General features: G+C 42.8%; 2 protein-coding genes and 1 non-coding gene across 3 annotated transcripts; all 3 read left to right on the forward strand.

Annotated features, from left to right (window-relative positions):
* The first annotated feature begins 13,857 nt into the window (after window positions 1–13,857).
* On the forward strand, window positions 13,858–15,509 carry LOC123038265 (WAT1-related protein At5g64700-like). The gene is made up of 5 exons (XM_044462136.1): window positions 13,858–13,943; window positions 14,466–14,706; window positions 14,811–14,969; window positions 15,083–15,231; window positions 15,296–15,509. The coding sequence occupies exons 1-5, from the start codon at window positions 13,858–13,860 to the stop codon at window positions 15,507–15,509; spliced, it is 849 nt and encodes a 282-aa protein (XP_044318071.1).
* Window positions 15,510–16,607: 1,098 nt separating this feature from the next.
* On the forward strand, window positions 16,608–20,213 carry LOC123186621 (WAT1-related protein At5g64700). The gene is made up of 7 exons (XM_044598353.1): window positions 16,608–16,870; window positions 16,949–17,011; window positions 17,639–17,755; window positions 18,732–18,972; window positions 19,056–19,214; window positions 19,472–19,620; window positions 19,701–20,213. The coding sequence occupies exons 1-7, from the start codon at window positions 16,698–16,700 to the stop codon at window positions 19,912–19,914; spliced, it is 1,116 nt and encodes a 371-aa protein (XP_044454288.1). The 5' UTR covers window positions 16,608–16,697; the 3' UTR covers window positions 19,915–20,213.
* Window positions 20,214–22,521: 2,308 nt separating this feature from the next.
* Window positions 22,522–22,593, forward strand: TRNAT-CGU (transfer RNA threonine (anticodon CGU)). The gene has a single exon. It is a non-coding gene; the product is annotated as a tRNA-Thr (tRNA).
* The last annotated feature ends 920 nt before the right edge of the window (window positions 22,594–23,513 follow it).

A 23,513-nucleotide genomic window follows, 5' to 3' on the forward strand; every position in this document is an offset into this window, starting at 1 on the left:
GTCGTTGAAGTCCCGATTCTAAGCCGTAAAGCATGGCACACTGAACTATCGAGTAGTCATCAGCTTTGCTCTGCCAGACGTTCATAACATCTGGCGTTGCTCCAGCAGCAGGCCTGGCACCCAGTGGTGCTTCGAGAACGTAATTCTTCTGTGCAGCAATGAGGATAATCCTCAGGTTACGGACCCAGTCCGTGTAATTGCTACCATCATCTTTCAACTTTGCTTTCTCAAGGAACGCATTAAAATTCAACGGAACAACAGCACGAGCCATCTATCTACAATCAACATAAACAAGCAAGATACTATCAGGTACTAAGTTCATGATAAGTTTAAGTTCAGTTAATCAAATTACTTAGGAACTCCCACTTAGACAGACATCCCTCTAATCCTCTAAGTGATCACGTGATTCAAATCAACTAAACCATAACCGATCATCACGTGAGATGGAGTAGTTTTCAATGGTGAACATCGTCATGTTGATCATATCTACTATATGATTCACGCTCGACCTTTCGGTCTCTGTGTTCCGAGGCCATATCTGCATATGCTAGGCTCGTCAAGTTTAACCTGAGTATTCTGCGTGTGCAAAACTGGCTTGCACCCGTTGTAGATGGACGTAGAGCTTATCACACCCGATCATCACGTGGTGTCTGGGCACGACGAACTTTGGCAACGGCGCATACTCAGGGAGAACACTTCTTGATAATTTAGTGAGAGATCATCTTATAATGCTACCGTCAATCAAAGCAAGATAAGATGCATAAAAGGATAAACATCACATGCAATCAATATAAGTGATATGATATGGCAATCATCATCTTGTGCTTGTGATCTCCATCTCTGAAGCACCGTCATAATCACCATCGTCACCGGTGCGACACCTTGATCTCCATCGTAGCATCGTTGTCGTCTCGCCAATCTTATGCTTCCACGACTATCACTACCGCTTAGTAATAAAGTAAAGCATTACATCATGATTGCATTGCATACAATAAAGCGACAACCATATGGCTCCTGCCAGTTGCCGATAACTCGGTTACAAAACATGATCATCTCATACAATAAAATCAGCATCATGCCTTAACCATATCACATCACAACATGCCCTGCAAAAACAAGTTAGACGTCCTCTACTTTGTTGTTGCAAGTTTTACGTGGCTGCTACGGGCTTAAGTAAGAACTCATCTCACCTACGCATCAAAACCACAACGATAGTTCGTCAAATAGACTCCGTTTTAACCTTCTCAAGGACCGGGCGTAGTCACACTTGGTTCAACTAAAGTTGGAGAGACAGTCTTCCGCAAGCCATCTATGTGCAAAGCACGTCGAGGGAACCGGTCTCGCGTAAGAGTACGTGTAAGGTGGTCCGGATCGTCTCGTCCAACAATACCGCCGAACCAAAGTATGACATGCTGGTAGGCAGTATGACTTGTATCGCCCACAACTCACTTGTGTTCTACTCGTGCATATAACATCAAACCATAAAAACCTAGGCTCGGATGCCACTGTTGGGAACGTAGTAATTTCGAAAATTTTCCTACGCACACGCAAGATCATGGTGATGCATAGCAACGAGGGGGAGAGTGTTGTCTACGTACCAACGCAGACCGACTACGGAAGCGATCACACAACGTAGAGGAAGTAGTCGTACGTCTTCTTCCCGATCCGACCGATCCAAGCACCGTTACTCCGGCACCTCCGAGTTCTTAGCACACATTCAGCTCGATGACGATCCTCGGGCTCCGATCCAGCAAAGCGTCGAGGAAGAGTTCCGTCAGCACGACGGCATGGTGATGATCTTGATGTACTACCGACGCAGGGCTTCGCCTAAGCACTACAACGGTATGATCGAGGTGGAATTTGGTGGCAGGGGGCACCGCACACGGCTAAGGAACGATCTCAAGGATCAACTTGTGTGTCTTGGGGTGTCCCCTGCCCCCGTATATAAAGGATGGAGGGAGGGAGGCTGGCCGGCCAAAGAGAGGGAGGCGCAGGAGGAGTCCTACTCCTACCGGGAGTAGGACTCCCCCCTCCAATCCTAGTCCAACTAGGAATCCTTAAAGGGGAGAGAGAGAGAGGTGGCCGGCCCCTCTTCTAGTCCTAATAGGACTAGGGAGAGGGGGGGGAGGCGCAGCCCTATGTGGGCTGCCCTCTCACCTTTCCACTAAGGCCCATGTTGGCCCATTTGGCTCCCGGGGGGTTCCGGTAACCCTCCCGGTAATCCGGTAAAATCCCGATTTCACCCGGAACACTTCCGGTGTCCAAACATAGGCTTCCAATATATCAATCTTTACGTCTCGACCATTTCGAGACTCCTCGTCATGTCCGTGATCACATCCGGGACTCCGAACAACCTTCGGTACATCAAAATGCATAAACTCATAATAACTGTCATCGTAACGTTAAGCGTGCGGACCCTACGGTTCGAGAACAATGTAGACATGACCGAGACACGTCTCCGGTCAATAACCAATAGCGGGACCTGGATGCCTATATTGGCTCCTACATATTCTACGAAGATCTTTATCGGTCAGACCGCATAACAACATACGTTGTTCCCTTTGTCATCGGTATGTTACTTGCCCGAGATTCGATCGTCGGTATCCAATACCTAGTTCAATCTCGTTACTGGCAAGTCTCTTTACTCGTTCCGTAATACATCATCTCATAACTAACATCTTAGTTATTATGCTTGCAAGGCTTATGTGATGTGTATTACCGAGAGGGCCCAGAGATACCTCTCCGACAATCGGAGTGACAAACCCTAATCTCGAAATACGCCAACCCAACATCTACCATTGGAGACACCTGTAGTACTCCTTTATAATCACCCAGTTACGTTATGACGTTTGGTAGTACCCAAAGTGTTCCTCCGGTAAACGGGAGTTGCATAATCTCATAGTTATAGGAACATGTATAAGTCATGAAGAAAGCAATAGCAACATACTAAACGATCGGGTGCTAAGCTAATGGAATGGGTCATGTCAATCAGATCATTCAACTAATGATGTGACCTCGTTAATCAAATAACAACTCTTTGTTCATGGTTAGGAAACATAACCATCTTTGATTAACGAGCTAGTCAAGTAGAGGCATACTAGTGACACTCTGTTGGTCTATGTATTCACACATGTATTATGTTTCCGGTTAATAAAATTCTAGCATGAATAATAAACTTTTATCATGATATAAGGAAATAAATAATAACTTTATTATTGCCTCTAGGGCATATTTCCTTCACCTTTGTCATCGGTATGTTACTTGCTCGAGATTTGATCGTCGGTATCCAATACCTAGTTCAATCTCGTTATCGGCAAGTCTCTTTACTCGTTCTGTAATACATCATCCCGTAACTAACTCATTAGTTTCAATGCTTGCAAGGCTTAAGTGATGTGCATTACCGAGGGGGCCCAGAGATACCTCTCCGGCGATCGGAGTGACAAATCCTAATCTCGAAATACGTCAACCCAACATGTACCTTTGGAGACACCTGTAGAGCACCTTTATAATCACCCAGTTACGTTGTGACGTTTGGTCGCACACAAAGTGTTCCTCCGGCACACGGGAGTTACATAATCTCATAGTCATAGGAACATGTATAAGTCATGAAGAAAGCAATAGCAACATACTGAACGATCGGGTGCTAAGCTAATGGAATGGGTCATGTCAATCAGATCATTCAACTAATGATGTGATCCCGTTAATCAAATAACAACTCTTTGTCCATGGTTAGGAAATATAACCATCTTTGATTAATGAGCTAGTCAAGTAGAGGCATACTAGTGACACTTTGTTTGTCTATGTATTCACACACGTATTATGTTTCCGGTTAATACAATTCTAGCATGAATAATAAACATTTATCATGATATAAGGAAATAAATAATAACTTTATTATTGCCTCTAGGGCATATTTCCTTCAATCTCCCACTTGCACTAGAGTCAATAATCTAGATCACATCACCATGTGATTAACATCGATAGTTCACATCATCATGTGATTAACACCCATAGTTCACATCGCCATGTGACCAACACCCAAAGGGTTTACTAGATTCAGTAATCTAGTTCACATTGCTTATGTGATTAACACCCAAAGATTACTAAGGTGTGATCATGTTTTGCTTGTGAGAGAAGTTTAGTCAACGGGTCTTCCATATTCAGATCCGTATGTATTTTGCAAATTTCTATGTCAACAATGCTCTGCACGGAGATACTCTTAGCTAATTGCTCCCACTTTCAATATGTATCCAGATTGAGACTTAGAGTCATCTAGATCAGTGTCAAAATTTGCATCGACGTAACCCTTTACGATGAACCCTTTTTGTCACGTCCATAATTGAGAAACATATCCTTATTCCACTAAGGATAATTTTGACCGCTGTCCAGTGATCTACTCCTAGATCACTATTGTACTCCTTTGCCAAAATCAGTGTAGGGTATACAATAGATCTAGTACACAGCATGGCATACTTTATAGAACCTATGGCCAAGGCATAGGGAATGACTTTCATTCTCTTTCTATCTTCTGCCGTGGTCGGGCTTTGAGTCTTACTCAACTTCACACCTTGTAATACAGGCAAGAACTCTTTCTTTGACTGTTCCATTTTGAACTACTTCAAAATCTTGTCAAGGTATGTACTCATTGAAAAAACTGATCAAGCGTTTTGATCTATCTCCATAGATCTTGATGCTCAATATGTAAGTAGCTTCACCGAGGTCTTTCTTTGAAAAACTCCTTTCAAATACTCCTTTATGCTTTGCAGAATAATTCTACATTATTTCCGATCAACAATATGTCATTCACATATACTTATCAGAAATGCTGTAGTGCTCCCACTCACTTTCTTGTAAATACAGGCTTCACCGCAAGTCTGTATAAAACTATATGCTTTGATCAACTTATCAAAGCGTGTATTCCAACTCCGAGATGCTTGCACCAGTCCATAGATGAATCGCTGGAGCTTGCATATTTTGTTAGCACCTTTAGGATTGACAAAACCTTCTGGTTGCATCATATACAACTCTTCTTTAATAAATCCATTAAGGAATGCAGTTTTGTTTATCCATTTGCCAGATTTCATAAAATGCGGCAATTGCTAACATGATCCGGACAGACTTAAGCATAGATACGAGTGAGAAACTCTCATCGTAGTCAACCCCTTGAACTTGTCGAATTTTTTTGCGACAATTCTAGCTTTGTAGATAGTAACACTACTATCAGCGTTCGTCTTCCTCTTGAAGATCCATTTATTTTCTATGGCTTGCCGATCATCGGGCAAGTCAACCAAAGTCTACACTTTGTTCTCATACATGGATCCCATCTCAGATTTCATGGCCTCAAGCCATTTTGCGGAATCTGGGCTCATCATCGCTTCCTCATAGTTCGCAAGTTCGTCATGGTCTAGTAACATGACTTCCAGAACAGGATTACCGTACCACTCTGGTGCGGATCTCACTCTGGTTTACCTACAAGATTCGGTAGTAACTTGATCTGAAGTTACATGATCATCATCATTAGCTTCCTCACTAATTGGTGTAGTAGTCACAAGAACAGATTTCTGTGATGAACTACTTTCCAATAAGGGAGATGATACAATTACCTTATCAAGTTTTCTACTTTCCTCCCACTCACTTCTTTCGAGAGAAACTCCTTCTCTAGAAAGTATCCATTCTCAGCAACGAATCTCTTGCCTTCGGATCTGTGATAGAAGGTGTACCCAACAGTCTCCTTTGGGTATCCTATGAAGACATATTTCTCTGATTTGGGTTTAAGCTTATCATGATGAAACTTTTTCATATAAGCATCACAACCCCAAACTTTAAGAAACGACAACTTTGGTTTCTTGCCAAACCACAGTTCAGATTGTGTCGTCTCAACGGACTTAGATGGTGCCCTATTTAAAGTGAATGCAGCTGTCTCTAATGCATAACCCCAAAACGATAGTGGTAAATCGGTAAGAAACATCATAGATTGTACTATATCCAATAAAGTACGGTTATGACGTTCGGACACACCATTATGTTGTGGTGTTCCAGGTGGCATGAGTTTGTGAAACTATTCCACATTGTTTTAATTGAAGACCAAACTCGTAACTCAAATATTCGTCTCCGTGATCAGATCGTGGAAACCTTATCTTCTTGTCACGATGATTTTCCACTTCATTCTGAAATTCCTTGAACTGTTCAAATGTTTCAAACTTATGTTTCATCAAGTAGATATCCCCATATCTACTCAAATCATCTGTGAAGGTCAGAAAATAATGATACCTGTTGCAAGCCTTAATATTCATCGGACCACATACATCAGTATGTATGATTTCCAACAAATCTGTTGCTTGCTTCATTGTTCCGGAGAACGGCGTTTTAGTCATCTTGCCCATAAGGCATGGTTTGCAAGCATCAAGTGATTCATAATCAAGTGATTCCAAAAGCCCATCAGTATGGAGTTTCTTCATGCGCTTTACACCAATATGATCTAAACGGCAGTGCCACAACTAAGTTGCACTATCATTATTAACTTTGCATCTTTTGGTTTCAATATTATGAATATGTGTATCACTACGATCGAGATCCAATGAACTTGTTTCATTGGGTGTATGACCATCGAAGGTTTTATTCATGTAAACAGAACAACAATTATTCTCTGACTTTAATGAATAACCGCATTGCAATAAACATGATCAAATCATATTCATGCTCAACACAAAAACCAAATAACACTTATTTAGGTTCAACACTAATCCCGAAAGTATAGGGAGTGTGCGATGATGATCATATCAATCTTGGAACCACTTCCAACTCTCATCGTCACTTCACCCTTAACTAGTCTCTGTTCATTCTGCAACTCCCATTTCGAGTTACTACTCTTAGCAACTGAACCAGTATCAAATACCGAGGGGTTGCTATAAACACTAGTAAAGCACACATCAATAACATGTATATCCAATATACCTTTGTTCACTTTGCCATCCTTCTTATCCGCCAAATACTTGGGGTAGTTCCGCTTCCAGTGACCAGTCCCTTTGCAGCAAAAGCACTTAGTCTCAGGCTTAGGTCCAGACTTGGGCTTCTTCACTTGAGCAGCAACTCGCTTGCCGTTCTTCTTGAAGTTCCCCTTCTTCCCTTTGCCCTTTTCTTGAAACTAGTGGTCTTGTCAACCATCAACATTTAATGTTTTTCTTGATTTCTACCTTCGTCGATTTCAGCATCACGAAGAGTTTGGGAATCGTTTCCGTTATCCCTTGCATATTTTAGTTCATCACGAAGTTCTACTAACTTGGTGATGGTGACTAGAGAATTCTGTCAATCACTATCTTATCTGGAAGATTAACTCCCACTTGATTCAAGCGATTGTAGTACTCAGACAATCTGAGCACATGCTCACTAGTTGAGCGATTCTCCTCCATGTTTTAGCTATAGAACTTGTTGGAGACTTCATATCTCTCAACTCGGGTATTTGCTTGAAATATTAACTTCAACTCCTGGAACATCTCATATGCTCCATGACGTTCAAAACGTCTTTGAAGTCCCGATTCTAAGCCATTAAGCATGGTGCACTAAACTATCAAGTAGTCATCATATTGAGCTAGCCAAACGTTCATAACGTCTGCATCTGCTCCTGCAATAGGTCCGTCAACTAGCGGTGCATCAAGGACATAATTCTTCTGTGCAGCAATGAGGATAAACCTCAGATCACGGATCCAATCCGCATCATTGCTACTAACATCTTTCAACATAATTTTCTCTAGGAACATATCAAAATAAACACAGGGAAGCTACAACGTGAGCTACTGATCTACAACATGATTTGCAAAATACTACCAGGACTAAGTTCATGATAAATTAAAGTTCAATTAATCATATTACTTAAGAACTCCGACTTAGATAGACATCCCTCTAATCTTCTAAGTGATCACGTGATCCAAATCAACTAAACCATAACCGATCATCACGTGAAATGGATTAGTTTTCAATGGTGAACATCATTATGTTGATCATATCTACTATATGATTCACGCTCAACCTTTCAGTCTCTGTGTTCCGAGGCCATATCTGCATATGCTAGGGTCGTCAAGTTTAACCTGAGTATTCTGCGTGTGCAAAACTGGCTTGCACCCGTTGTAGATGGACGTAGAGATTATCACACCCGATCATCACATGGTGTCTGGGCACGACGAACTTCGGAAACGGTGCATACTCAGTGAGAACACTTCTTGATAATTTAGTGAGAGATCATCTTATAATGCTACCGTCAATCAAAGCAAGATAAGATGCATAAAAGATAAACATCACATGCAATGAATATAAGTGATATGATATGGCCATCATCATCTTGTGCTTGTGATCTCCATCTCCGAAGCACCATCATGATCACCATCATCACGGGCGCGACACCTTGGTCTCCATCGTAGCATCGTTGTCGTCTCGCCAATCTTATGCTTCTACGACTATCGCTACCGCTTAGTGATAAAGTAAAGCATTACAGGGCGATTGCATTGCATACAATAAAGCGACAACCATATGGCTCCTGCCAGTTGCCGATAACTCAGTTACAAAACATGATCATCTCATACAATAAAATTTAGCATCATGTCTTGACCATATCATATCACAGCATGCCCTGGAAAAACAAGTTAGACGTCCTCTACTTTGTTTGGTGCAAGTTTTACGTGGCTGCTACGGGCTTAAGCAAGAACCAATCTTACCTACGCATCAAAACCACAACGATAGTTTGTCAAGTTGATGCCGTTTTAACCTTCGCAAGGACCGGGCGTAGCCACACTCGGTTCAACTAAAGTTAGAGAAACTGACACCCGCCAGCCACCTGTGTGCAAAGCACGGCGGTAGAACCAGTCTCGCGTAAGCGTACGCGTAATGTCGGTCCGGGCCGCTTCATCCAACAATACCGCTGAACCAAAGTATAACATGCTGGTAGGCAGTATGACTTATATCGCCCACAACTCACTTGTGTTCTACTCGTGCATATAACATCAAACCATAAAACCTAGGCTCGGATGCCACTGTTGGGGAACGTAGTAATTTCAAAAAATTTCCTACGCACACGCAAGATCATGGTGATGCATAGCAACGAGAGGGGAGAGTGTTGTCTACGTACCCTCGTAGACCGAAGCGGAAGTGTTGACGCAACGTAGAGGAAGTAGTCGTACGTCTTCCCGGTCCAACCGATCCAAGCACCGTTACTCCGGCACCTCCAAGTTCTTGACACACGTATAGCTCGATGACGCACCCCGAGCTCCGATCCAGCAAAGCTTCGGGGAGGAGTTTCGTCAGCACGACGGCGTGGTGACGATCTTGATGTTTAACCGTCGCAGGGCTTCGCCTAAGCACCACTACAATATGATCGAGGTGTAATATCGTGGAGGGGGGCACCGCACACGGCTAAGGAACGATCACGAAGATCAACTTCTGTGTCCTAGGGTGCCCCCTTGCCCCCGTATATAAAGGAGCCAAGGGGGGTGCGGCCGGCCCTAGTAGGAGGCGTGCAGGAGGAGTCCTACTCCTACCGGGAGTAGGACTCCCCTCCCTTTCCTTGTCCAAGTAGGAGAGGGGGAAGGAAGGGAGAGAGGAGAGGAAGGAAAGGGGGGGCGCCGCCCCTCCCTCCTTGTCCACTTCAGACTAGGGGGAGAGGGGGTGCGCGGCCTGCCCTGGCTGCCTTTCCTCTTCTCCACATTAGGCCCATGAGGCCCATTAACCCCCCGGGGGGTTCCGGTAACCCCCGGTTCTCCGGTTTTATCCGAAACTTCCCCGGAACACTTCCGGTGTCCGAATATAGCCGTCCAATATATCAATCTTTATGTCTCGACCATTTCGAGACTCCTCGTCATGTCTCCGATCTCATCCGGGACTCCAAACTCCTTCGGTACATCAAAACTCATAAACTCATAATATAACTGTCATCGAAACCTTAAGCGTGCAGACCCTACGGTTCGAGAACAATGTAGACATGACCGAGACACGTCTCCGGTCAATAACCAACAGCGGGACCTGGATGCCCATATTGGCTCCTACATATTCTATGAAGATCTTTATCGGTCAGACCGCATAACAACATACTTGTTCCCTTTGTCATCGGTATGTTACTTGCTCGAGATTCGATCGTCGGTATCCAATACCTAGTTCAATCTCGTTATCGGCAAGTCTCTTTACTCGCTCCGTAATACATCATCCCGCAACTAACTCATTAGTTGCAATGCTTGCAAGGCTTAAGTGATGTGCATTACCAAGAGGGCCCAGAGATACCCCTCCGACGATCGGAGTGACAAATCCTAATCTCGAAATACGTCAACCCAACATGTACCTTTGGAGACACCTGTAGAGCACCTTTATAATCACTCAGTTACGTTGTGACGTTTGGTAGCACACAAAGTGTTCCTCCGGCACACGGGAGTTACATAATCTCATAGTCATAGGAACATGTATAAGTCATGAAGAAAGCAATAGCAACATACTAAACGATCGGGTGCTAAGCTAATGGAATGGGTCATGTCAATCAGATCATTCAACTAATGATGTGATCCCGTTAATCAAATAACAACTCTTTGTCCACGGTTAGGAAACATAACCATCTTTGATTAATGAGCTAGTCAAATAGAGGCATACTAGTGACACTTTGTTTGTCTATGTATTCACACATGTATTATGTTTCCGGTTAATATAATTCTAGCATGAATAATAAACATTTATCATGATATAAGGAAATAAATAATAACTTTATTATTGTCTCTAGGGCATATTTCCTTCAGGGGTTTGGAGCAGTCAAAGCTATGTTTGACCAGATTTCAAATGAGCATAATAAATTATATAAAAATCAGAAAAATAAAAAACCTGCGCACATAGTCTTCTTATGTCATATACTAACGATTTAAGTTGATAAACAAGCTTTACATACATTTAAATGATAAGTTCATGTGTATTGTATGATATCTCGAGTATCTCAAACTCTCTTGTATGAAGTGAAGAGAAGTGTTTTGGGGAAATGAATATGAAAATTTCAAAAAACTAACCACAGCTTCATTTTGGAGTGACTAAGAAGGATCCAGGCTTAGTTTTTCATTTTGATGTTTTACACTTGTTTAAATCTTTGTCAAAGTTAAGTTTGACCAGAATTCAAATGAGCAAAACAAATTTAAAAAAATCAAAAAATGGAAAAACCAGCGCACATAGTCTGTACATATAGAATATATGTGTAGGAAAGTTATTTGGCTGATTTAGACAAGGTCGAAATTTTTTTTGCTTAGAAATGAGGCCGTTTACCCTACCTTTGGACCCCTCTTTTTAGCATATTTTTCATGAAAATTTCAAAAAGCTAACCACAACTTCATTTTGGATTGACTAAGAAGTATCCAGGCTTAGTTTTTCATTTTGATGTTTTAGACTTGTTTAAATCTTGGTCAAAGTTAGGTTTGACCAGAATTTAAATGAGCAAAACAAAATTCAAAAAAATCAAAAAAGGAAAAACCATGTGCTCATTCAAACATCATGTTAAACATACTTCTAACATAGGTCCAACATCATCCAACAGAAATACAACATGTCAAGTGATAAATGTTTCATAATACAACATCATCCCTTATTCATAATGTTTAATAATTATTCATAGATAGCGTTGGGGCTTCTGTCTGTTCCTTGAGCTTCTTGCCATCACTTTGCTCCTCGTGCACCTTGTGCTCATTGTTTCTTCTCTTCTTCTCTTGGTTGTCGGTACGTTGCTCACTTCACTGAATTGGCTTCTGGCCCATAACTTGGAGTGGTGTGTTTCCAAGTATTCTTTCACTTTGGGATTCATGTATAACTGCCTCAAGTGGTAGTTGTGCTTCTTCACACTGCATGTCAAAGATGCTGGCCATAAATTGTCGGTATACACCTTTCCTTTGAACTTCTTCATGAAATTTGCAGCAAGGTGACGCATGCATTCCCTATGCTCTACTCCAGGGAACACATTATCCACGGCCACTTCTAAACCTTTGCAGGCATCTATATGAATGACCAACCCATTGGGATGTGCAATAGCCCGATGGAGATTATGCAAAAACCAAGTCCAGCTCTCCTCAGACTCTGTCTCCAGCACACCATAGGCAACTGGAAATACAAAACTATGTGCATCAACTGCACAAGCTGCTACTAACTGTCCTTTAAACCTCCCTGTGAGAAAAGTGGCATCAATAGCCAAATAAGGCCTGCAGCCTGCCAAAAAACCCTAGCGACAAGCCTCAAAGCAGACAAAAACCCTCCTAAAGCATTCCTTGGTCTTTGTCACTCCCCTGAATGTGTACTCCACGGTGTGGTGATCAATATCTACAATACTACCTGGGCTTGTCCTCTCCACTTCACCTTTGAATGAATACAACAATTGAAAACTTTCCTGCCAGTTACCATAAATAGAATCCATAGCATGTTGTTTACCATTGAACAACCTCATGTATGGTAAATATATCTTGAACTTATCTTTGATATTCTTCTGCAATTCCTTTGGACCCACTTGCTGGTTTTCTTTCACCCACTTCTTTACTTCTTCTGCCACCCATCTTGACTTGGCTCTACTGATTGTATCCTTCCTAAGGGTTGATTCCTGGCATGTGTGCTTAAAAGGGTTCACTTTGACCTGAACATTAGTGCTATTCCGCATTTTAGATGCAAGCAGCCTCCATGGACAACCTTCAGTCGAACAGTGCACTCTGTAACGTACTTGATCACTCTTGTCAACTTTGAAAGTACGTTCTACCTTGATGCAGTATGTCACAAGTGCATTTCTACACTCATTCATGGATGCAAAAACTGTACCTTCTTCCATATGAGGGTTCAAAGGGTCCCATTCAACAGCTGCAAGGTCTTCGTCCTCACCCATCGCGTCATCATCCACACGGACTGCATTGTGAGCCTCATCTTGATTTTCAGTCTGAGGTGCCCGTCGTAAATTCCGAATAACATCAGAATATAGCTTCTCTTCATCAACCCCAGAATTGTAGCCATCAGGCTCCGCTTCAAGGGGACCCTACTGCTGTTGCCCACACTTGTTGAGCCACCACGTCGCCGTGCACCAACTGAACTGTTCTGGCTAGAGATGCCATTACGACGACTTGGTTCTCCCGAAGATGTTGCACCCGCCATCCTAGGTCCAAATGCCTGCTCAAGCACATCAACTTGCAGCCTCACATGAAAATTATCTTTCTCTTTATGCCTAACAAACATGGTAGCTAGCTCTTCATCATTACTAACTGTCACCCAATTCTTTTCCCCATCATAGTATTTGTATACCACTTCATCAAGCAAACCCCAAGGATATTGGCTACAAATTACCTTCCCAAATTGTCTGAAACTCCAATTACTAGCCATTGGCAACCAATAATCAAAACCTCCTTGGTATTTCTTCTTATCCTTTGCATCGAACATGTACCGGTCCCTTCTAATGTGCACCATGAAAGCAAACCGCAACTCCATCCTAACCGGCGAAAAACAGAGACGCAATCAGCACACTAATTGGGCAAACCTACTCGAATCGAGTGTTCAAATGCACAACTAACTCAATCTAAACAAGAGGCGATACTTACCCCTCGGGAACCCAGTCGTGGACGCGGCGGATCTCCGGCCCGATGCCTGCCTCGCCAAATACTCCGGGGTCGCCGCTGCTCACCATTTCGCCCTAGGGTTCTTCCTCCTAGTTTAAATAGCTCCAGCAGCCCCCCACCTTTGAGCGCTCCGGCCGGGTGCACGGAAGGAGGCCGCGCCGCGGATCGAGCAGGTGGCGGGCGCCCCACTCGTGGCGTCGCAGGAAGGTGGTGGGCGTCGCAGGTAGCCGTGGAGCATAGGCGCAGGGAGGTAGCGGCAGAGCAGGCCATGCAGCTGGTGGCGGCGCAGGTGGCGGCGGCGGCGGCGCAGGACAGCCGACCGGGCGGATGGGTTGCCAATGATTTGGGGATTTAGTTGCACGGGCCTACATGTCAGCTCCGGACCCACATCCACGCGGTCCCACGTGTAAGCTCCGGACCCACAACCACTAACGTCGGCGGACGGAATGGACTCAAATATGGCCGTTTGGCCTCGTCATAGTTGTTGTGCTCGGACTAGGGGCAAAACTGAGGACAATTCGCATCTGAGGGCAAAACTGAGCACATGGACACCACTGAGGGCAAAAGGATAATTAACCCTTAAAAATATGCATTAGTCAAATCAACCATATGTATATCCTCAGGAAAATGGATGACAACTGTGGTGATTCCTAACAACTTAAGAAGTGAGCGCACCACAACCAACTCAGATCTTTACCAATTAAGTATTTCGTAGTGTAAACCTACTATTGTATAAATATGTGTGCTCTGATGAACACGGTGTAGTAACAGTAGTTTGACTGAAAAATAGGTTCACTAGCAGCTTTTTATACAATGTTAGCTTTTATGATCAAATTATATGGATCACTGAGTTATTTGTTGTTGTACATATGGTAGTGTGGAATCTTTGCAATTAAAGAGCTTCCATGGGATTGCGAAAGTTTGTGGTAAAGTGCTTTGTGCAGCTGGTGTTACTTTACTAGCATTATACCAAGGATCGGTGCTCAACTCAATCGTCCATCACCCTCTTTTTCATCACGCAAGTCAAGTTGATACTCATCCCACAAGGAGCTGGATATTGGGAGTTCTTTTGCAGTCTCTTGCGACTATAATGTTTGCTCTTTGGACAGTGTTTCAGGTATGCATCTTGCTTTGTGCACAAGCAGTTACATATTTAGGTGTGCGTACATGTTCAAATGCTAATTTATTCACCCTAAGTTTAGCCTGCATGTTGCTTTCTAGGGCCCTTTGCTGGAGGAGTATCCATCCATGCTGCTTAACACGAGCCTTCAGATTGTTTTTGCGACTGTTCAGTCTTTTTTTATGGCTCTAGTGATGGAGAGAGACTTTTCAAGATGGAAGCTGAGATTGGATGTACATCTTGTCGCGATCATCTATTGTGTAAGTACTAAAATCCCCTTAGCAGAAGCAAATCATTGATTCATTAGAAGACTGTTACCCTGGACGTAGAATACAAAAATTCCTGATCTCTGTCAAATTACTTTATATTGTAGGACGTATTTGTTTCCGCATTAGTAAATTACCTGCAAATCTGGGTAATTGACAGGCGTGGCCCAGTATTCCTGGCCATGTCAGTACCCCTAAATTTGGTTATGACGATCATTCTGTCACTTCTCATAGGAGAAGCAGTCACCCTTGGAAGGTTGTTTGATCGTTAGACAGAAGAAGTACACCAAAAAACCTCTTGAATTTTTGTCTGATAACAGTGTAATAAGTGGAGCGGTGATGGTTGGTGGTCTGTACAATGTTCTCTGGGGGAAGAGAATAGAGCAACTGGCTGTGGGCCAGCAAGGAGGTAGTAGAGAAAATGGATCATGCTTTGATTCTGAGGAGCAAGAAAGCGGTGCGCCAGTTCCAGCAACGCGGGATTCAATCAAGCCAGTGCCAGTTTCGAAAGAGAGAACTGATACATCAAGCTGAATTGTGACCAGCAAGCGTTGTTATTATAGGTGTATAAAAGCTCTTGTTTCTACCTTTGTTGGTTGGGCGAAGTAGCGACGAACTTGCGTCATTGCCTCGTCGAGGGCGTTATCTACTACTTGCTGTTGTACTGGTCTTCATTGACTGATCTCGGCAACCAGGATGAAAATCCTTGTCTAGGCCATCTTTGGTCGGACGTGATGACGATGGCACAAGGCCGTTTGTTCCTTCTTGGAGGCATTGCCACGGAAAAAGTCGACTTAGTCGTAGGTGTTTCTTTCATATCTTGTAATGGTTCAGGCATTGGTTGCCTGTACTCTGCTTAATATCTAATAAAAATGGTTGTATGCATCACTCGATGTAGAGGCCGGGGGCTATCCTCCTTTTCGGAAAAAAGAGCTACTCTGGATTTAGTGCCGTTTACATGGCAATAGACACTAATACAGCTTGTCCTATTATGATTTTACTCCTTGTCGTCCATACTGCTGCCTTATTCTTTTCCACAACATGCGTCACTTTTGCCACTAATCTCTCCACCGTTCATAGAGATGCATTTGTTTACTGTTGCCCTTGTCCTTTCCCACATCATGTGTCACTTTTGCCACTCACTCCCCCGTCATAAGACACATTTGTATCCTGCAACCACTAAAAGACCTCTTCAAACAGAATAATGTCTATAGAAATATACAATTGCAAATGACTCACTGAGCATTAGTCACTGAGTGACATTTTTCTCTAGGAAGATGAACAACCTATGATGAATAATACTGTCAGTGCACATGACTTTTCATTTAAGCCAACATAGTTGTGCATTGGGTGCGGATGCATCATCCATTCTAATAAGTACACAAGCACCTTGTTACCGACATACCTAATTAGTTGCAATTAATGTTTCTTTTACGGTGTAAAGTTTTGATGTTGTGAAGTATGATGTAACCTAAGACCTAAAAGGAGTTTTCTGCCATTTTTTAACCTTTTTAAAGTGAGAGGCTAGTGTGGCATGTTGATAGTAAAGCATAAGTACAACGTATTATTTCTTCAGTGGATACCTATGAGTCATATCTGAACAAACCTTATGACAGCGAGGGTTTGATTAAGTATCCTGATGGCAAATGCTTGACAAAGTGTTGCAATGGGCAAGTAGTAGTATTTAAGCATACATCTTTGAAGTTCTAACAAACGGGAGTCATGGGCAACAGAGCACCTTATGCTGTTTCATTTCTCTTAAGGTTTATCTATGCGGTTATGCAGATACTTACCAAGGTTGCTTTTAACCAAGGTACAAGTACATACGTTCTTGTTTTCTACAGGCATTTAATAGGTACCATGTTCTTACTGCCTATTGCTTTTGCAATTGAAAGGTATGCAGATTTTTGCCTGCTTATTTACGTGGATCTGGATGTCATCTAGGAAATTTGCACTGAGATTTATTTTTGCAGGAAAACGGCCCCACGACTCTCATACAAAGTCTGTCTGAAACTATTTGTGCATGCATTATATGGGTAGGTCAACATATAAGGCAGAAGTGCTGCTCTACACTTGATCTTCTTGTCTATCAAATCTCACTGTTAGATAAAAACATTACATGCAACAATCTGTTATGTTTTCTCCTTTTTGTATATTATTGGGGCGAGAGTATTCATGTGAGAAATGGTGACATGATTTATTAGATATCTACCTAACCTATAGTGTATCAATCTGTTCGCTCTTATCCAAACATATGTCTGAAGCTCTTTTATGTGCATCCATGTGTACCCTTGCAATACAAATTTACTTAGTTTTCATTAATTTCTTGCTCTGACCTTCTGGTTTGGGTGTAGTATAGTCACCGCCTTCATCAATGCCAATCCACGAATTTCAGTTTTATCTGATTAATATATATTTCTAATTGTTCAACTAACTGCGAAAATTATGGCACATCTTTGTGGGGGAAAATAGCTATTTAATTAGGTTAACTAATTAACTTTCTGCAGGAGTGTTGCGCAAAGCTAAGAATGATGTAAGTAGTTATTTTGTAGAATCATACCATCTAGTTTTTTCTTACAACAGACCCTTGGTATTTCTTAGCTATCTTTACTGAGTTTTTGTTTTTAAAATACTAGTAATATTCATTTCTTTCATTTTCCCAGGATGTCTGCTTCTCTTAACATATCATGTGTTGGTCTCAATTATGCTTCAGCAACTTCTGCTTCTGCAGTACTAAATCTCCTGCCAGTGTTAACTTTCTTTTTGGCTCTTCTGTTGGGGTATGTGTTTTTAATGATAATTGCAATACATCCTAGGGGTAGAACATTTTTACATTGCCTTGTGGTAACTAAAATTTAAATATGTCATCAAACTAAGCTCAGCAAATTTGTAGTTGTGATATCCACACATATATTGCATGAGTATGATATCTATATATAATCTATTTGCATTGAATACAGAAGAATAGCTTTGCATAAATGTGTGATTATGAGAAGAAGATTCAAGTTTGTAACATACATAGTTGATACTAGAAGATGACCCGCGCGATGCCTCGGGATGGTAGGCCGAAATCATGGATATTGGGTCGATGGCGTGAATAATTGTGAGAATTATGATGTGATGAAAAATCATTTGTTGATGTGAAAAGGGTTGGACACATGGACAAGATAATTAGTGTGATGGTAGATTTGAGCAACATCCCTTAATTCTCTGGCCTTATCGAGTATGTAGTCGCATCGTATGGTTACCCGATACCTACTAGGGTGCTGATACTTATTTGGGTGTACATATTTATTTCTCTGCACTAATTGACATTGATGTACCATTGTGACATTTGTTTATGTGCGCTTCTTTGAACCTAATAAAAAAATTACTAGCTAGTTAAATGCTCATGCGCTGCTACTGAAGTTATGTTTTCCTACAAATTTGTCAGTTGGTTAAACGTGTGACACATAGCCCATGCTTCATAAGAAAACATCATTACGACATATACATTTATGTGCAACCTCTGGAAAATGGACAACGACTGTGGTGGTTCAAATAACTTAAGAAGTGAATGAACCACCACCAACTCAGATCTTTACCATTACTACTATTTAGTAGTGTAAACCTACTTCTGTATAGATGGGAGTGCTTTGATGAACATAGTGTAGTAACGACAGTGGGTCTGAAAATAGGTTAAACTTGCTTTATACACAATATTATGATAAAAAAAGTTGTGGATAAGTGAGTGATTTGCTGTTCTACTTATGATAGAATGGAGTCTTTGCAATTAAAGAGCTTCCATGGGATTGTGAAAGTTTCTGGTATAGTGATTTGTGCGGCTGGTGTTACTGTACTAGCGTTATACCAAGGACCGGAGCTCAAATCTATCGTCCATCACCCTATTTTTCGTCACCCAAGTCGAGTTGATACACATCCCTCAAGGAGCTGGATATTGGGAATTCTCCTGCAGTCTCTTGCGACTGTAATGTTTGCGCTTTGGACAGTGTTTCAGGTATGCATCTTGCAGTGTGCACAGGTTACAGATTCAGGTGTGTGTGCATGTTTAGATGCTAATTTATTCCATGTTGCTTCTAGGGCCCTTTGTTGGAGGAGTATCCGTCCATGCTGCTTAACACGAGCCTTCAGATTGTCTTTGCGACTGTTCAATCATTTTTTATGGCTCTAGTGATGGAGAGGGACTTTTCAAGATGGAAGTTGGGACTGGATGTAGGTCTTGTGGCGATCATCTATTGTGTAAGTATAAGAATCCCCTCAGCAATAGCAAATCCTTCATTTTTTTACGAAACCTCTTTAGAGGGCGGGGAGCTGCGCGTTGCATTAAGAAGAAAAGAGTTGGGCCAGTTAATGAGGGAAACCGGACCCGAAAACCATACATGGTGTTTGTAAGAAGAATGTTATCTTTTTCGGTAAAAAAAAACTTTTTCGGTAAGAATGTTACCGTACAAGTAGAAAAGAAAGTCCTGACCCTGTGAAATTACTTTACATTGTAGGGTTTATTTGTTACCGCATTGGCAAACTACCTCCAAATCTGGGTGATTGGCAGGTGCGGCCCAGTATTCCTGGCCATGACGGTACCCCTAATTTTGGTTATCACAATCATTCTGTCACTTCTCATAGGAGAAGCAGTCACCCTTGGAAGGTGCGTTTCTTAATGTTTGCTTGTTAGGCAGAAGTACTACACCCAAAAATATCTTCATTTTTTCTTCTACTGATTAACAGTGTAATAAGTGGGGCGCTCATGGTTGCTGGCCTGTACAATGTTCTCTGGGGGAAGAGAATAGAGCAAGTAGCTCTCTGCAAGCAAGGAGGTAGCGGAGAAAATGGATCATGCTTAGATTTGGAGGAACAAGAAAGCGGTGCGCCAGTTCCAGCAACGCGGGATTCAATCAAGCCAGTCCCAGGTTCGATAGAGAGAGCTGATACATCAAGCTGAACTGTGACCATCAAGCGATGTTATTATAGGTGTATAAAAGCTTTTGCTTCAGGTCAGCCCACCAGAAACCATTCAGAGATCTGTAATATTGTTTACTGCACGTCAGCTATAGCAGCTTTAATTGTTTGTTCAGGGCTTAACGTTCGTGTGGTGGATTTTGTTTGTGTTAGGTTATACGCCCTCAGTTCCGAATTACTTGTCTTGGATTTCTCTAGATACGGACAGCTTGAGCAATTTGAGAAAATGCCACACTTTTTCTGGCACTTTGCTCCTATAACACATCTTTCTTTTATTTGATTAAATAGCATACTTTTGCTCATAGTTGGATAAAATACATGAAACTGAGATTTCTCCTCACTTTGCTAGTCAAGGCCAAACGTCATTTGGCCCTTAATGAAGCCGCTAAGCAGAGTCGCCCCTCCCCTCCTCCCTTCCTCGATCTCTCCCCTTTCTCCTCCGCATCCAATCCACCGGGCTGCCGGCGTTCTGCTCTTCTTCCCAGCCTTTTCCCTCGAGCGGGAGCACCGGCGTCCCCAAATCCTCTTCTTCAGGCCATATACCTCCCTCCATCCACCTGTTTCTTCTCCTCAGCCCGGGAGCCCCCAAATCCTCCGCCACCAGAGAGTAGCGGCGTCCAGGCCATCACCCATCTCCGATGCAACGAGGTGACGTCTAGGGCCGTCGCGCATCTCCGGTGCTGCGAGGTGGCGGCTAGAGCCATCTCCTGAGCGCGCGCCCCGATCCAGAGGCGCGTAGTGGCCTTCGGATCGACCGCGTGGACCCTTAGCCGGGCTCGTCGACGAGGACACTGCAGACGCCGCGCTCTCCCCCGAGCGGGGAGACCTCGACCTAGACGCGGCGGAGGCTTGGTCCAGCACGACATCCGCGAGATCCTCTCCCTCTCTCTCCGGGAGAAAAAGATGATATATATTGGATTACTGGATGAGATGTTTAGCAATGTTTGTATTGGTGGGTAGCACTGAGAATATGTAATGAGAGACAAAGTCTTCTTTCTTCTTGATTTTTCACACATATATGTCGTTAAACCTTTTTAATAAAGGGCGCTTTGTATCAAGTCATAATGTCGCATTACATCATAATATTGCAAACATCATAATTATACAACTAATTTCTGCATGACTAGGACACACACAACCTACATGAAAAAGAGAGACCCGTAGATAATAAGGCAACCCAATGCAGCAAAACATTGACAACTATCACCTCTTTCCCGAACAATGATGACTTCAGCAAAGAAATGGTGCATGGATGTCTGCCGTTGCCGGATCCAACTACATAGGTCAGATCATGTGTTTTCACCAATGAAAAAAAGTAGCGTGTTACGACAAAATAGCGTGGCCCTTAAAATACCCTATTACCATGCTATATCGCACTATTGCGTGCAATTTGCAAGACATTGTACATTGATTTGCGAGGCGTTGCTCAAAATGCTATAGCGTGCAATGAATTAGTGGCGCTATAGCGCATTAATTTCTTTCACTGGTTTTCACCAAAAGAGAAAGCCCGAGCAAACTCTAGGCAATGTCTTCAACTAGGGAGCGTAAACCGTGACTGCTAAGTACAACCTAGGGTTTTCACCCCACAACTCAGGACAAAATACTCAAAGAGCATCACCAAAAAAAGAAGTCCTATTTGTTCTCGTCACCGACTTGTCGGAGAAGAAGTTTAGCTAGAATGCCTCGATCAGCACCGGAATCGTTGATCAAGATGAATTCCACACATCGGCTGTTTGCTAAGACACCAAAGCTACCATGACAAACAAGATCGAGCATTCTAACGCGTGCATTGATGTGGGGCACACCTCAACCATCACCCTAATATGATTTGATGCCCACTAGAGACAATCGTCTAACACGCGATACCAGTGGCCAAGTCGTGTTCATCACCATCGAGGAACCACCGGCGCCAACTCCATTAGACCCCGCTTGGATTCGGTGTAAGTTTATACACCCGAATTTAATTTACGGGTGTAAATTACCGGCCGCAGTATGTTTTTCGTCTGGAATAGAAACGACGGTTGGAGGTCTGTATCGATTACGGAGGTGTATTTGGGAGGCAACCGACAATCCAATCGGGCCTAATGGAGTACCACCGGCGCCAACTCCATTACTTGCTTCACCGCATGTATCCGTGCCGATGGATAACCACGGGAACGGGAAGGAGCCCGACGCGCAACGTCAAAGGGCCCCAAGTGCACCCTACTCCATAGGTCACACTATATCGTGTACACATGAATTTTGCCGTGCTATCGTGTCTCACGGCCGTAGGGAAAATAACGCTTACGATCCACGTGGACAATATCTAAATAGAAAGATGTGCTGATGCATGTGTACTTGTCACAGACGATCAGTTCGTAATCCTGAAATTGTATATGTACTGCTACTGACCTCAACTTCCATTTGCTTCCCATCTCAAAAAAGAAACTTCCATTTGCATTGGGTGCCTCTGATCTTCGGTTTGCCTTTGGTTATTTGTGGTCGTTCTTCCACCCATGTCGCACAAACCAAACTCCACTAACAAGTCCTCGCCGCACAACGTTGACCGTGTTCTTAATTGAATTAAGCATTTTTCATTCTCATCATCAATGCCTCCGTAGCATAGTGGTAGTGCGTTCCCTTCGTAAGGGAAAGGTCGTGAGTTCGATCCTCACCGGGGGCTTGATATTTTTTCATTCTTAATTCTTAGTATGTTCTTATCATCTCGATGTTGGTAGTATATTTTTCCAATTCTTGTGTTCTGATCATCTCCACGTTGGTGTTTTTGTTTGCATGAAATTCAAAAAACAGCTGCATGCATGTATGTCTAGTTATTCCTTGGTATAGACTTGCATGCATGTCTAGTTATTTTGGCATGTAAGTTTTGCTAGCACACTTGCCATTTATTTTCTTAAATTTCTCACTATTCCAAAAACAGCTGCATCGGAGAAGAGAAGACGAGTAGAACAACGGCGGCCGGGAAGAGTGATGGGTGTTCACGTTGTTTGGTTCACGAGCGAGTCCTAATCATCTATTTGATCAGTAATATGAATAACGTGACATAAAAATTCCAGTCATAGTTATCAGTAGTGATAGGGACATAAGTCACTCCTGTATTCAAATTCAACTGGAGAAGTAGCTGGTGACGTAGCTTAGGCAAGTCCAACGCGTCGTCGCAGATGACATGGATTTGATTCGTTTTTTGTCTGTTTGGGTCAACCGTAGTCGGCGCTTCCAGCCCTGTTCGCGTTTTGCTAGTTATAGTGCACCCAACCGGCCAACGCATTTCGTCCGCGGGGCCATATTTTTACACACTTTTTGCATTAAATATAAACATTGCCCATAGTTTATAAATCAAGTAGTTTACAACCAAACAAAAATATCATAGTATACAAACCAAATAAAAATACGGTTGAAAGATGTCTAGCCATCCGGAATCGCCGCCGGAATAGCCTGGGATTGAAGAGTGGGACGTGCACTGAAAGTAATTGGTGAAGAGTAGGCAATGACCGGCCTCTCTATTGCGATTCAACGCCGGAGCGCCGCTACCTAGCAATTTGGTCACTGACAACCATAGTCACAACCACAAATTCCTCATCGTTC

This window comes from Triticum aestivum, chromosome 2A (genome assembly GCF_018294505.1).
Source record: "Triticum aestivum cultivar Chinese Spring chromosome 2A, IWGSC CS RefSeq v2.1, whole genome shotgun sequence".
Classification (NCBI taxonomy): domain Eukaryota; kingdom Viridiplantae; phylum Streptophyta; class Magnoliopsida; order Poales; family Poaceae; genus Triticum; species Triticum aestivum.